At 44.6% G+C, this 15115-nt stretch overlaps 1 protein-coding gene across 1 annotated transcript in view; it reads right to left on the bottom strand.

Annotated features, from left to right (window-relative positions):
- Positions 1 to 6303: 6303 nt before the first annotated feature.
- LOC109475111 (nuclear receptor corepressor 1-like) overlaps positions 6304 to 15115 on the bottom strand; it is a gene marked incomplete at its 5' end in the record, with an annotated part of 30559 nt that continues 21747 nt past the window's right edge. Inside the window, 12 exons of the mRNA XM_019775649.1 lie at positions 6304 to 6965; positions 7371 to 7722; positions 8089 to 8264; positions 8725 to 9012; positions 9329 to 9785; positions 10139 to 10320; positions 10844 to 11639; positions 12065 to 12219; positions 12707 to 12993; positions 13477 to 13639; positions 13993 to 14150; positions 14668 to 14808. Of these exons, the coding sequence (XP_019631208.1) occupies positions 6366 to 6965; positions 7371 to 7722; positions 8089 to 8264; positions 8725 to 9012; positions 9329 to 9785; positions 10139 to 10320; positions 10844 to 11639; positions 12065 to 12219; positions 12707 to 12993; positions 13477 to 13639; positions 13993 to 14150; positions 14668 to 14808 (3755 nt within the window). The remainder of the gene's footprint in view (positions 6966 to 7370; positions 7723 to 8088; positions 8265 to 8724; positions 9013 to 9328; positions 9786 to 10138; positions 10321 to 10843; positions 11640 to 12064; positions 12220 to 12706; positions 12994 to 13476; positions 13640 to 13992; positions 14151 to 14667; positions 14809 to 15115) is intronic.

Genomic DNA, 15115 nt, shown 5'->3' with positions numbered 1-15115 from the left:
ACTTTTGAAAAGCCTTTCAGATGTTTTTTGTTTGCTTTCTACTTTGTTGGCTTGTGCTTCGGTATCCTGGCATGCCGAAAGAAAAGATGATAACTAAATTTGGATGAAATAATAAAAAGCAAAAATTTTGATAACAAAAAGCCCCCCAAAACGTCTGAAAAGCTTTTCAAGTCCAAAACATTCTTTACACCTGCGTGGGGAATATCTGGCCGATCTAATTAAATTTCACGCTTTACGCTTTAACTCTACATACTAGTAACACGTTGTTCGCTGCCCTGAATTCACCATTGACTATTTATTTACCAAAACGTTCCTTAGGCTTCCGCAGTTTAGAAACGATTCACGCTAAGTTTGAAACGGTCCCCTACGTATACATCGACACGCCCATAACGTGTGACGTCATCTGTTGAACACACTGATTGCAAAAAAAATGCACAAACATGGCGCGTCTGGGCTGAGGTCAGGTTCTGGTTCTGCCCCCCCCCGTAATCCCGTGTTGGTTTCGTCCAAAATTGTTGGTTTTACGTATGCTTTACGATATCTTTAAGTGTACCGTGAACTTAATATCGTCGAAAAATCGAGAGGAAACGAGATCGGTAGTCGTTGGCGTTGCAACGTTTGGTCCCTGACATACCTGGCTTAACGCTGTGTCCTTGGGAAAGGCACTTAACACGACTTTCCTCACTTCACCTAGGTGAAAAATTGGTTACCTGACTTCGATTAGGAACATAAAAGGCGGTGGAAGGACAGGGATATAGACTTCACATTCCAATACCGTGCCTTAGAAACAGTGCATTAACAACACACTATGGTCTCACAAAAGGCTTTGGGACTATACTTCTACCTTTACCATTTTAAAGTAATTATATGCTGCAAAGCTTTCGTCAAATTAAAGTCCCATTGGAGACTTTCGTTATATTTTTTTATTTATTTGTTAAACCATATGTAACATCCGTGTCCATAATATCACCAGGGTCCGTAATATCGCTACCTTGACAAAAAGTGTGCTTAAAGATATACTGCAACATACCCTAGGTATGTACATTTGAGGTGTGCAGGAGTGCATACCAAAAGTATGTTGCAGTAAAAATATCTTAAAGCACACTATTTCTCAAGGTGGCGATATTATGGACCCTGGTGATATTATGGACACGGATGTTAGAACCTGGAACAAGACACGTTGCGGACAACTCAAGCAAATCTCTAATTTTACAGGATCGTATTTACATTTTGTGGACAGTTCAAAACATCTATTCGGGTGCGAACTGCTTTGTATCCACCGTCTAAGCCTTGTTAACTGTACTGTGACTCGGCACACGTCCGGATGTTTGCTTGTACTTTAGAAGTTCGCTCAACCAGGAGTCCCTTATTTGAACACACCTAGACTGTCTAGGTGGGCAGAACTGTGTATATAGGTCACAGAAAGCAAGTCATGGTATCCAATAGAACCAGTCTATAGTATTCAAGAGAATATTAAGGCTTTGCCCTATCATATAACTTGAGAGTACAGTAATTCAGGCAAGATCCACCTTCTCCCTATGCCGAAATACACTTGATGACAACTTCCACAATGCAAAAATACTTATTTTTATTATAAAAGATATTGAAACCCCCGATTGGCCCTATCTGATCTTAATGACATGTTACACATATACGTTTGTTAGTCCTTATTGTTTAATAGGTAGCATTTGAAGTTCGTTTGAATCTGATTTTTTTTACGAAATTCGCCATAGCTTTTGTTGTGTATACAAAGTTTCAACCTTATAAGTCCGGCCATCGTGCGGTTTTGTGCTGAATTGCAGGCCCTCACGCGAGGGGGGCTAACCGACGTTACATCTCCAAGCAGACGTAGGATGGAATCCTGTACTTTCGTAATCACTCATGTGAAGAGGTAAGGGTCAGGCCGATTTGAGATATTTCCATGAATATGAGAACTTCATTGACACAACAAAAGTGCAGCGACTTTCGTGAGGTAAATAACTATACATAACGAATGGCTCAAACTACTACTTAATTTCCTGTACTTATTCCTCTACTTATATATTATGTTAAGTTATAATTTATGCTATATCTGATTCTGACTCTCTGTACCTTTTGAGTTCTTATGATTTTATAACTGTCGGTGTCTTATAAGCCCATACGGGCTGGGCAACGTATGGTCGCAATGACACGTAAATAAACATTCATTCATTCACTAGTATCCTCACCCCCTTTGGAAAGGCCCGGTGCAGGCTAGGTCAATGTACCTGAAATAATGGCATTCAACAAGTCACACCCTCCCCCTATAATGTTATCTTTGTTTCGCATAACTGGTAGCCTTAAGGCGTAACACACCAGTTTTGTACATGTATGCGTATTTGTAAGCTGCGTAAGACCGGACTGTAAGGTTTGAACCACCCACACCGGGAAGGTCCCCTACTCTTTTCGATAAGTGTGGTGGGTTCTTAAACGTGCGTGGGGTGTGGCTCTCCTCAAACACGGGACCTCCATGTAACGTCCTATACATATCTACAAAACGAAGAGGCATATTTAGACTACGTCCCACCTTCCACTCTCAGCCGGAAGAAAGTCCACCATTTCTTCAGGATCCGTGAGATCCTCCGGACCCTCTGAGGGCGAAGCGGCATCCAGCATCTTCACGCTTTTGTAGGCCGCCATGTCTTAAATTACACGAGCCGACTCGCCTGACCTGCTAGTAGAGATAGGATACTCGGAAAAGACGGTTGTTAACTGTGTCTTCTTTTCATATGGTAATGTTGGGCGTGTATGTGCGTAACAGTTTGTGCGCATGGCTGCTTAAGAACCGGTTCAACCACTTTTCAGGGTTTGCTGACTGTTTGGACCCTCTGGCTACGTTAGACCAAGCACGTTTTAGGTTAGATCTAAGCTCCGAGTAGATCTTTTGGTGGCTGCAAAGACAGTATCAAATTGGCCAGGCTGTATCCATTTGCCAGACAGTGGTCATTGGTAAACTGTCTGGCCAATGGATACAGCCTGGCCAGTTCTACACTGTCTTTGCAGCCGCTCATAGATATGCTAGGAGATTACGTTAGACCCTATGTATCTTCCTTAAGCTTACAGTCGAGCACCAACCAATCATGTCTGAATGTTTTGAACATTTTTAAAACATTCCAAACACCAGCCGACTATGCGCCGATCTACTCCTAATCATGCATGGTTGGATGGTGTTCAGCTACTGTTCGGGTGGCCGAATTCGTGACAAATCTATGACATTGACAGGGGCTTTGCGCAATCATTTCTCGACAAATATCAGGCAAAAGTAACACACAGGTTCTTCACTGGATGTTTGCGTGAAGAACGTATATCTCGGGTTATGCGCGTAAAACAACACAATTTGCAATTTTACCACAAGACCTACTTTGACACATCAAGTGGTAGCTCAAATAAAAGGCCGACGACTCAACAAGTGCTGATAACAAGCTTCTATATTCAACATTGTTGCAATGTGACGTTACTGACAATGACGAAAACGTACTGGCATCGTTAGGACTTTACAGGCAAAGAAGTGACTTAGTCTATATATGACTAGCAATGAAGGCCCCACAAATACATGTAGTAAAAGCTGTATACAGAGCAATTATTGAATGTATAAATATCACTGGAGACAATTCTGTTCATATTCATCGTGCCTTTCACTGACTAGGTCTGATCAAAGTTTATTCCACGCCAATATTATTTGGGATACAGATTACATAATGGTCAATTATCATTCACTCATGCACCAAGATTTTTAACCCTCCTTGTCTCTGCACCTAGCAAGGCACACTTTTAAACATAACGAAAAACTAGACAATTCCATACTATACTCAGTATTCAAGCAAAGTGAGTAATATTATGAACATCAAAATATTTAAGCTAAGTTTCTTAATATACTGGTACATGTAGTTCACAGCAAATATATAGTGATTATACAACTTACTAAGTATGTTACAATTTAACATTGAGAAAACTAGTATATGAAATGCAACTGATTATTGACATGCTATATTCAAAGCACAATTTATTCTTAGATTTAACGCACACTGGCAGTGAATTGGTCAATGTATTGGCTGATGTGCACGTGTGCCCTGAACAATGTTTTCTTTAAACACATCAGAAAATATTTCTACCTAACCTACTTTTCGCTATATTTGAAGAGTGTTTATTGAAAGCTACAAAGTCACAAAATATCTTTGTTACATGTAGACAGTGGCCACAATGATGCAAGTCTTGTTTCTAAGATTCGCCAGTTTTTATCACTTGAAGGAGGGTGCTCGTATCAGGATATGTATTAGTCTAAAATGATATTTTGGCACCAACAACTGTAGAAAACGCTTGTCCTCTTCGTTAATTTGAACCAAGCAAATCCTGTGGTACAGAACTGAACAGAATGGCTATATTTCTATCAGATAACCGAGCAAGGAAAAAGAGGTGGCCTTAGCAAAAACTTGACACTAATTCAGCACTAGATAGAGGACACATATTAATTGTTGCACACAAAGAATTACTGTTATAAGTACTCAACCTAAAACAGTTAACTACATAAAGTCTACGTCCTGGCACTTTAGATTAGCTAGATACGGATAAAAATCAGTTATAATAATTAGAGACTATCTTAAGTCTATAAGCTACATACACTGTTACAAAAGTACACCATTTCTGAAATGCAACCTGCCAATTTACCTATTATTTAGTTGGCCCATCTACGAGCCATTGTGAAGCAAACTAACATCATACATTAAGATTTCACTTACCAACTACAAGGTACAATGTAGCTCTCACCACTTCAAGTCCTTAAACAAATGTGTATAAAGTGAATATAGTATCTTATACATTTGTCTTAATTCGTAAACTTGCAATATAATTTTAACTTAAATTTTGCCAATACACCTTTTAACATTACAACCACTCAACTTTGAGGTTTTGAAGTTGCCCCGATTACTAGTATTTTGACCAGACTGTACAGTTTTCATACATGTACCTATATTGGGATGTCAGTAAGTTTGCTTAACAATTGAGTTTGCAGAATTTCCCTTGGCTCTATAGCACTTTAGTACAGAGCTTTGTAAACTATGTGACAGAGCCACATCACATCAATATGCTGGTTGCCAGATATAAACAAATAATGCTATTTTTTTATTTTAAAGTTTTGCCAGCAATTTTTTGTAAAGGGGGGCCAAAATCATTCAAATTCTCTGCACTGTATGTTGAATCACTTCTACACACATCCTCACCATATGTGTGATACTGTCAACAGCCAAAATGTAAAGAAGTTCTGTGGACTCAATCTTCACATTTTCTAACATGAGGTGAATTGTAAGTTTTCCCTGTACTAAAGCACTGCTCTGCTATCATTATGGTTGGACGATCCAACTGTTGTTTCAAGTCTTCAGTGCTGAGAAATCACCACTCATACAGCGTCAAAAAGCTAAAGACACATCACAAGTTCAACAACATCATTACCACTTGCTCATTAGTGCACAATCAATACAATGGCTTTTTCTTATTTACACATACACACAACAATTTTATCAACCCTGTATTTCTTCCTCACTAGTTTTGCCCTGGTGGTGTCACTATGACACATGGAAAACCTTTCCCTGACCAGCCCCTCTCTTCAAATTTCCAAAGTGCATTTTCTTTTGAAACAAAGATTTTTTATTCACATAGCTTGCCTATAATTATATACCCCTAAGCGTCAGCAACATGCCATACAAAAGTTAGTGATAAACTAGGGAAATAGTTAAACACTTTCTCCTTAATTCTAGTAGAGCTTGAAAATATACAGCATAATGTAGGTACAATTATTGAATTTTAACTTGTTACATATCTTATTTTCTCCCGATTCTCTATACAACTGCACCAAGCTTTAAGTGCCACACAGTCAGTGTCTCCTTGTTTTAAGGCCACACCAATTTTTCCATTCTTAGTTCAAAATTCAATAAGAAAGGATGAAAAGATAGCTGAGAGAAAAACTTGAACCTGAAAACATCGGATTCCACATCCAAGGTTTGAACCAAGGAACAAACCTTTATGTTACCCCCTTCTTTTATGTTGAATTCTTTTGGTTTATATTCTACATGAGCATTGTTTTATTTTTCAGAAAAAAACAGGAAAAAGTTAGCCTGGAGTGTCCTTCAATTTTCATGTTGACATTTTAAATGGGCTTTGTTTTATTTTTCAGAATTTGACAACCAGGAAAAAGATTGTAGTGTCCTTCAATTTGTCATGTTTGCTTCGTGTAGTATTTATTTAGATATTGCTATTTATTTTATTCATGTTGATATTCCAAATAAGCTGTTCTTTAGAATTTGACAACCAGGAAAGAGTAACATTGGTGTGGCCTTCACACCATTGATACCAGTTTACGATTCCTCGTCGGTGTCGGACAGAGGCTCGTACTGCGAGGATAGGAGCGGTGCCGGCTCGCCGTCGTGTCTGGTGGATGTTGCAGGCGACGGGGCCGTCCTCTGCGCGGCTTCGTGCGGCATCTCGCCGCCTGGCGTCGGGGGCAGACCCTGCTGCGCCGCTGCGGAGGTTGGGGGGAGAGGGGACGAGGAAGGCCCCATGGATCCTCTTAAGAAGAGTGCGGAGAAGGGGTAAGAAGCGCTTGGAGCGTCGGTTGACGAAGGGCGAGGGCTTGACCGGGGCGGAGTGGCCGCACTGGACAGACGGGACCGTTCTGGCGTCGGCAGGCGCCCGGCTGCCGCCATCTCCGCTTTCTGCGCCGCCAACATGTCCGCCGGGCCGGGCATGTCTGGGCGGCCGCGGGGAGAAGCCCCCTCGGACGACATCGAGTGCTTCTTCTTCGGGGGATAGCTGCGAGGTGACCGGCTCCGGTCCGCCGATACGGGCGGCGCCTCTTTGGTCTCTGTTTCCGACTCGGTTTCTGTCTCGCTGTCGTTGCGCTGGCGGAGGATGCGGCTCTGCATGGATCCGTCCCTCGGGGAGGATGCTGAGGAGACCTGAGAGAGAGAGAGAGAGAGAGAATGGTTTACTTTCAAACATTCAAAAATACACTTAGCAATACAGTTTACAGCTGTTGCACATAAGCAGCTAAGTCAATTTAGCTGAATTGAGTGTGACATAACTCTGACATATCTTAGCAATTTGTATATGAAAGTTTAATGTAATTTTGATATTTAAAGTAAAAATGTGAGTGAGCAAAATTTGAATTTCATTATGTTAAATTTATGTAATATCGTGTAAATATTTTTCAATGTGCAATGTACTATAGTTTGACTCCAAGATTGTGCCGTCGTCAATGCTTTTAAAAAGGATGTACATCTATGAACCCAATTCAGCTTTCTGCTGCAATGTTGTTGATTTTAGCAATAATAACCATTTTTGATTGATTGATAATAACTCACCTGGTGGATCTGCTGGCCGTATGCGTGCGTGGAGCTCGGCCTCGGCTGCTGCTGAGGATTTTCTCCTTCCGTCTCCTCGTCATCCCCCATCAGAGCCTTGCGGATGATGTCCTCCAGGTTGGTGCCAACTCTCGGGGACGCCCGCTTGGCTCCCCAGGCAGGGCTCGCGCCGGGAGGGGGGCGCCCGTACGGGGGCTGGGGTTGCCCCCTGGGTGTCGGGATGTCCTGCGGACGGGGCTGCCACGGTTCGGATCCGGGTTGCGAGTCCTGTCCATCGCCCGCAGGCGGAGAAATCGGCTCCACATCGATGTTGCTTCGGGAGGAATCCGAGCCGCAGCGAGCATCGGGCGTCCTGAATGAATTAATGAATGAATGGTTTATTCAAAATAAGAATCGGACAGAAGCTGGTGTGTTACGCCGAAAGGCGGTTATACTGGCTATACAGATACAGAAACTGGTGTGTTACGCCGAAGGGTGGTTATACCGGCTATACAGATACAGAAGCTGGTGTGTTACGCAGAAAGGCGGTCATACCGGCTATACAGATACAGAAGCTGGTGTGTTACGCCGAAGGGCGGTTATACCGGCTATACAGATACAGAAGCTGGTGTGTTGTGCCAAAGGGCAGTTATACCGGCTATACAGATACAGAAGCTGGTGTGTTGTGCCGAAGGGCGGTTATACCGGCTATACAGATACACAAGTGTATTTCACAAACCTTGAACGCTGCATGGCTGCTTCCCTCTCCTTTGCGGCCGGTGACCGGGTGAGACTGGACGTGGACTGCGGACGGTGGAGAGGGGTGGGGGCCGGGCTGGCGTTCTGTCCCGGTCTCTGGCTGTAATCCTGGTGAATGATGTTGGAGATGTGCTCACCTAGGGTGATCTGCTGCACCTAAGGTGGTAGAAATACGTTTTTAAAGTTTGTTTGTTTATTTGAAAGATCTCCATCAGTGAGTATGTGCAATGCATACTACACTAGTCTTCCTGGAGTCATGTATAAATTAAACCTATAATACATAAAATAACCAACACTGCATACTTAACGAAACCTAATGCTACCTAATGAAGCAAAATTGCAGGTTGATTGAATCTTCTTCTGAAATTAAGAAATTTATTTGCAAAATGCAGACTGCAGATTGGTATTTCTAATACTGTGGGGTTGTATGGTGTAACGGCAGAGTGCTTGACTCATGTCATGCCACCAAACTTGTGCCCTTGGGAAAGGCACTTAAAACAACTTACCTCACTTAACTCAAGTGAAAATGAGTATTGTCCTGTTCTGTATTTGCTGCCTGTGTCCCACGTGTATCGTATTGTTAATAAATCAGATCAATCTAATGAAAAACTCTGACCTTGGTAGGCCTGCTGGTGGTGCTGTCAGCGTGGACAGTGTTTCTCCCCGGTGGGCCGTAATGGTTCCCGGGTCCCTCCGGCGCCGCCGAGCTCTCCTGGCTCTCTCTACGCCCGTGACTCTGCTCCCGGGCTGAGCCCCCGTGGTCCGCCTCGGGAAGCTGCCACACCGGGGCGCGGATACGGCCACCCTCACCCTGTAGGGGCGCGTGGCTGGGACGGGGCGCGGGGGACACCCGGCCGCGGGGAGGGCCGCGCGAACCCGGGTCTTGTACGTCGGCCGATGGCTCCTTCACAAGACACGAAAGAATAATTGTAATGTTTAATCTTCAAACACAGGGAAGAACCATGAATTTTCGCTTACCATCCATACTGGTTTACAAGGCAGAGAGCGAGTAATTGCGATCATTTTCTCACACGGGTGTTCCTTGAGCAATATATTGCACATGATGTGCAGCTGTTTTATATATCATTTATTTAATTTCTTGTACAAATAAACAAAAGCTTATAAAACAAGTTTGAACTGCAATAATTAACACAAGAAATTGGACTCACACAAATTTTCGACTGTACAACTTCAGTCTTTGTCAAGGAAAAAAAGCCTACCTTTCTGCCGTCACCCGATATGGTTGCAGAAGAGTTGATCTGGTGAGTGATGATGGCATCGATGAGATTTGCCGCCGTTAGCGGACCCTGCCCGCCCTGTGCAGGAGGCTGCTCCACCGGCTTGTCCTTCTCAAACGAGATGGAGAGGATCTGTGAGGGGGAGGTGATGGGTGACTTGGACGGCGGCTCTGTGCTACCCGGGGTGTGCGAACGCGAGCTCCTTCCCTCCTGCGGATCCCTCCCGACGCGGTACTTCATCATGGGCGACTCGCGAGGGTTACGGTCCCCAGGGTGGACCGGGTCGGCGCGCTTCTGTGGGTGGACCGTGGCCTGGGGCGGAGGCCGCTCGGGCGGCTCGGAAGGCCGGCGGACGTGCGATCGGCGGTCTTGCTGCGGGTCCATCATCATCGGGTAGCCCGGGACTATGTGGCCTTTCTCTGGAGACTGGGGCGGAGCACTGGAAAAGAGAAACAGTAAGTTAAGGATTGTATGTAGCTGACAGTGTATAGGGGAAAGACAGCTCCTAATTGTGTCTTCTATCGCTATTGTATAGGAGCTGCTCTGAATTTATGTGAAAATTGTACTACATGTAGATTTTCTTTCATCGGGCTGGTGAATGATTGACGTTAAATTTAAGGAGCTTTCCAACAGTCACTCTGGTCTTCCTCAGTAGCCATGTGACAAGTCTCACTGGGTCAGTCTACTGAGACAGACCAGAGTGACTGGTCGAAAGCTCTAAATGAGAACATGTAAATAATACCTAAAAGTTTGTGCTGAAACAAAAGTTTTAACTTTAAACGAAACACAGACCTGCCCCTGCTGGTAGAACGAGGTCCTGGAGGTGTAATGGCGCTACGTGACCCCTCCCCAGGCCTGGAGGTGCTGCTGACCTCAGCACCGGACACAGGCGGCTTGATGGGCGTCCCCTGCGTGATGGAGCCTCCGCCCTCGAAGTGCGCGGCGCTGTGCTGGATCACATTCTGACGGCTCACCTGGGAATTATTTTTAAAATGCACATTAATCATTCCCAATACAAAAAACATAGTAAATACATAAAAATTCATAAAAGAATAAATACGACTTTTGTAGTGTTTCAGGAATTACCTAACAAAGACGGTTGTTTAAAATGTTACCATTTTTCATCGTGTCCATCTATTTCTTTAAAGTCTTATGTTTACCTTCGCAGAATTCGAAAGAAAACAGTTTTATCTTCTGATCCTAACAAGCATTAAGTCAATGACTTGGACCAGACGTCTGTCACCATGGTAACTGGTGCTGTAGCAACACCTGTGGTGTGGTGTTACATCCCCCATGTAGCAGAACAGAGCTGGAAAGCCTGCTCACTGAACATGTGCCATACATATTGAATGTATTTGATATAATATGACTTTGAGTAAGAAGAAACAGTGAAGTCATTTTTTAGGCTAGACCAGGTGAAGGTAGTAAACATGATGCATTTGCTTTGCAAATGGTACCTTTCTAGTTTAATCTGTTTGTAAAGAGTGTAAAACGTACCTGTGCATGCTGTGGCGGTACAGGGTATCCTGCCATAATCTGTGTGGGCATCCCCGGGCGTATCTGTGGCCAGGACGCGGAGAGGGGGTACTGATACCCCTCCACCGAGACAGGGGGGGTGCTGGCGCTGGATCTCTGCATCAGGGAGGACGGGTCCGTGATGTACCCGGGAAACATCCCCGGGTAGACGAACATCACCCTCCCCTGGGGGTCCGTGATCATGCCCGGGGGGTGGGGGAACATGCCGGGGTGGTGGACGGCCGGGTGCTCCATGGGCGGGCGGTGTTGTTGGGGCGAGTACCGCTTGTCTCGTGGGCTGCGCGGGGAGTGACGCGTCTCTTTTGAAGCGGCGTATTCGGCCGGGGTCCGTTCTCGTGATCGACTCTGCTCGGCGTGCGCGGCGCTCATCTGCTGGGAGGTGAGGAAGTCCGCCATGAGCGTCGCGCGGGTTTCGGCCATCCCCTGGTACGGACTGACGTAGCCGGGGAGCGGCGACTTCCGTGTACGCCCGGGATACGGCATGCTCCCGTGCGGAGGTGGCGGCTCGCGACCGGGCCGTGTCGTCATGTCAACGGGCGAATCACGCGTCAGGTCGATCGCGCCGGAACTCGCGCTGTCCCGAGGACTACGGGGTACGTCTGGACCGGAGGAGGGAGGGCGGTCGCGCCCGTGGTACATCGGGGTTCCCCGGGTGATCGACCCGGGCTCCAGTTTTCCGGCTGGAGATTTCATGGGTTTCTCCATCCCCGCGGGAGACTTCTTCCCTTCCATGGCGGCACGGTGGTGGGCCTCGTACCTGATGGAAGACGAACATGTTTTTATTTTATCACGATGAAATGATGAAATGATGATCGAAATGATGAAATGTTCCAAATGTAAAGAAATATTCAAAATGAAGTGAAACGTTCAAAATGAAGTGAAACGTTCAAAATGAAGTGAAATGTTCAAAATGAAGTGAAATGTGCAGGGGAAAGCTTCAAGGTTTATATATAGTAGAGGGTGTCTCCTTAATTGGGATTAATTACTTATTTCATTGCAAATATCAAATACATATTTAATATTTGACATACATGTAAAAGATGCTAGGAAATTCACATATAATTTGTAAGGTGGATTAGTCTCTTATCATGTTCGTTATGTAGTTACTGTACATGTACTGCAAAACATGTAGATGGTGTGCCTTGTACAATTGCTGTGAAATAAATTTGATCATGTATGTACCTCTCTCTCTCCCTCTCGTATCCCATCCTCATGCCCTGGTGTATAACCGTGGGTGTGCTGCGCGACAGGGAAGCCTCCACCCTCGGCGAGGGGCTCTCGTCCTTCTGCGGCGTGCTTCTGCGCCTGGCAGGGCTGTCAGATCGCCCGGGAGTACCCTGTACAGCACAGAAAGTGTAAATGAAAGTTTTCTACCTAAGCTACATGTATCTAGAGTATTGTATACATGTAAGACTATTGGCTGATTACATTTAACTACAGAAGTACAATGTATAATCCACGTTTTAACCCCTTCCTTGCTTCTGAATCGGATTTCTTTGCAAGAGGAGTGAAGGAGGCGGTCTACATAAGAGCTCACAGACCTACCCTGAACAAAGACGGCGGCGACACAAGTTATCTGGCACGTACATGTGTATGACCTGCTACTATGGTCACGTGTCTCTGACGTCACGTGCCAAGAGTAGACGGGTGCATTCCGTGAACAAGGTTGATGGAGTCAACCGAAAATTTGGGGTACCGTTAAGTCCCAATTCTGTGTAGTTAGTGTTGGAAATTGAAGCTTAGTCTTTATTTCATAATGACTTGTACCAACACAGATGAATTTTCATGCTACAACTGCTACATAATGTTGATACACAGACTGACCTGGATGTACGGCCCTTCCCTTCTCTCAGCATGCGAAGGGTGCTCGGCTCTACCAGGGGAGGATCGCGACAGCGTGTCCACCTGGAGCCCCCTGTTCACGCCCTCGGAGTGGGCGTGCATGGGGGTGCCCTGGGTGATGGATCCGGCTCGTGACGTGGGGGTCCCGCGGATCATTGCTCCGCCGTACACGGTAGATACAGGGTAGTCAATGGGCATGCCGGTGTAGGGGTGGATGGGGATGCCGCGGGAATCACGGTAGATAGCTGTTCCCGGCGGAGGCACCGGACCTGAGAGTATAGGACAGAGTTAGTATATCTCACACCAACACAACAGTTCAGAGGTGTCACAACACATCCACATAGAGTCACCCGGACACTTTGTTTCACTCGACACTGCAAGGATTTTGGACACTGAACAGGACTATTTCTTGAGAGGGGTGAAGGAAGCCATATACATCAGGGCCCATCACCCTTCACTTCACTGCGACGGGGGTTGACATCGTCTACCAGATACCATTGACCCAGTGTTAACGTCACACTTCAAAGAAGCCATGTGACAAGCTTCACTGGGTCAGTCTACTGAGGAAGACCAGCTAGAGCGACTGGTCGAAAGCTCTAGGTGAGAGAACTTTTTTGGACCAAAATTTTTAACTCTAAACAAGATATTTTTGTTATTTATGTTTCATTCTATTGTGTTGACTGACCCCAGGAAGAATAGTGCTCAAGTACTAATGGGGATCGAAATAAAAACAAAAAAAAGAACAAACAAACCTCTCTGGTCGGCCTTGTTGGGTTCGGCGATGGCTCGCTGGATCAGCCCCTCGAACATCTCCTGTCCCGTCTTCTCTCGTCGCTCGTACGGCGCGTGCGGGGACACCTCCTCGGGCGGTCGCACGGGCGTCCCTTTCGTGATGGACCCTCCCCGTGGGCTCACCTGCCAAAACAATTGCAACAAAATCAATGTAACTGAAGTAAAAGCATAATTATTAATGTATTGTAGAAGTTAGATATGATGTAACTTGCTCAATTTTTAATATTACTAAAACATTTTTTTATGTAAATGTATAAAATTTACTTGCAATTTATGTGTAAAAACTGATTTTTACAATGTAATTGAAACACCAAAATGTCCTCCGATGCACATAACTTTTAACATTTTGCCTTACTTGCCTTGCGCCCTCCTCTTCTAAGTATTGGAATCCAGAAAAGGTTAGTTGCATTTGTGCAACTAATTAATAATCCTAATAATAATCCTAATAAAGTATTAAGTATCAAGTACAAATGTACCTCTTCGACCACTGGGTATTTCCGCATCCCCTCTCCTTGCATCGTCACTCGTGAGATGTTACTCTCGTATGACACAACCGGAGTTCCCCTTGTGATCGACCCTTCGATTCTCCTCGGCTCTCCCGCGGTCAGCAAACCGTCGTGTTTCCTCGGGGTACCTTAATAAATTATTATATTTAACATTTATATTATTGATATATATATTAGAGATATAATAATAATTAATATTTGACATTTCACTCACATATATAATTATACTTGCAGTCCTAAGACTAAATTATGGTGATAATACATAAATTATTATGAACTTATACAATATATAACTAAAGGTTAACACTAGTCCTACTGGCTTTTTTTACACAACGTTTTCAAAATAATGTTGATGTCGTAACCAGGTCATAGTCCCTTGACTTTTTTTTGCCCTGGGGTGGTGTAGTTACTAATGTATTTGTTGTGTTTCGCTGCAGAGGGATGCGTTGCACGAAAAATACCCCCAAATTGTACAAACTATATACAGTAGTTGTTACTGTACATGCAACCCATATATATGGGCTCCACAGGACAAGGGTTAAAAGATAATATTATAATTATTTCAAAGATATTGCACTCAGACACACTACAACTACAATTTATGTACAAAGTATGCAAGATAGAATAAAAAGTGGTGAAAACTACCTTGGATGATGGACCCCTCGTTGACCCCCCTCCTCCCTTCTGCCCCATCCTGTCGGCTAGACGGAGGTGGTGGTGGCACAACTCCAGGCATGCTGGCTGGATGGATAGCGTAGGACATGGGGATGCCTCTGGTGATAGAACCTGTACAAGATACAAGATACAAAAGTCAGTCTACTGAGGAAGACCAGAGTGACTGGTCTAAAGGTCTAGGGGAGAGAACTTATTACAAATAATGACAGAACTTATTACTCCAGACTTACTACAAAAAAGAAACCCCTTTCTTTCCAAACGACCTAAAACCTTCCATAGATTGCAAAATCTGTGCTGCAAAATAAAGAAAACATTGCCATCAGGCATCCTCAAGTGTCAGCCTCCATGTTATGTGGCCAAAGTTTTGCCCATACTGTACAACACTGCAAGGTTGCCAACATAGCACAGCACTACATGT

Source organism: Branchiostoma belcheri, unplaced genomic scaffold (genome assembly GCF_001625305.1).
Source record: "Branchiostoma belcheri isolate BF01 breed outbred unplaced genomic scaffold, Haploidv18h27 scaffold33, whole genome shotgun sequence".
NCBI classification, from domain to species: Eukaryota; Metazoa; Chordata; class Leptocardii; order Amphioxiformes; family Branchiostomatidae; genus Branchiostoma; species Branchiostoma belcheri.
This window is presented reverse-complemented; position numbering and strand designations above follow the sequence as displayed.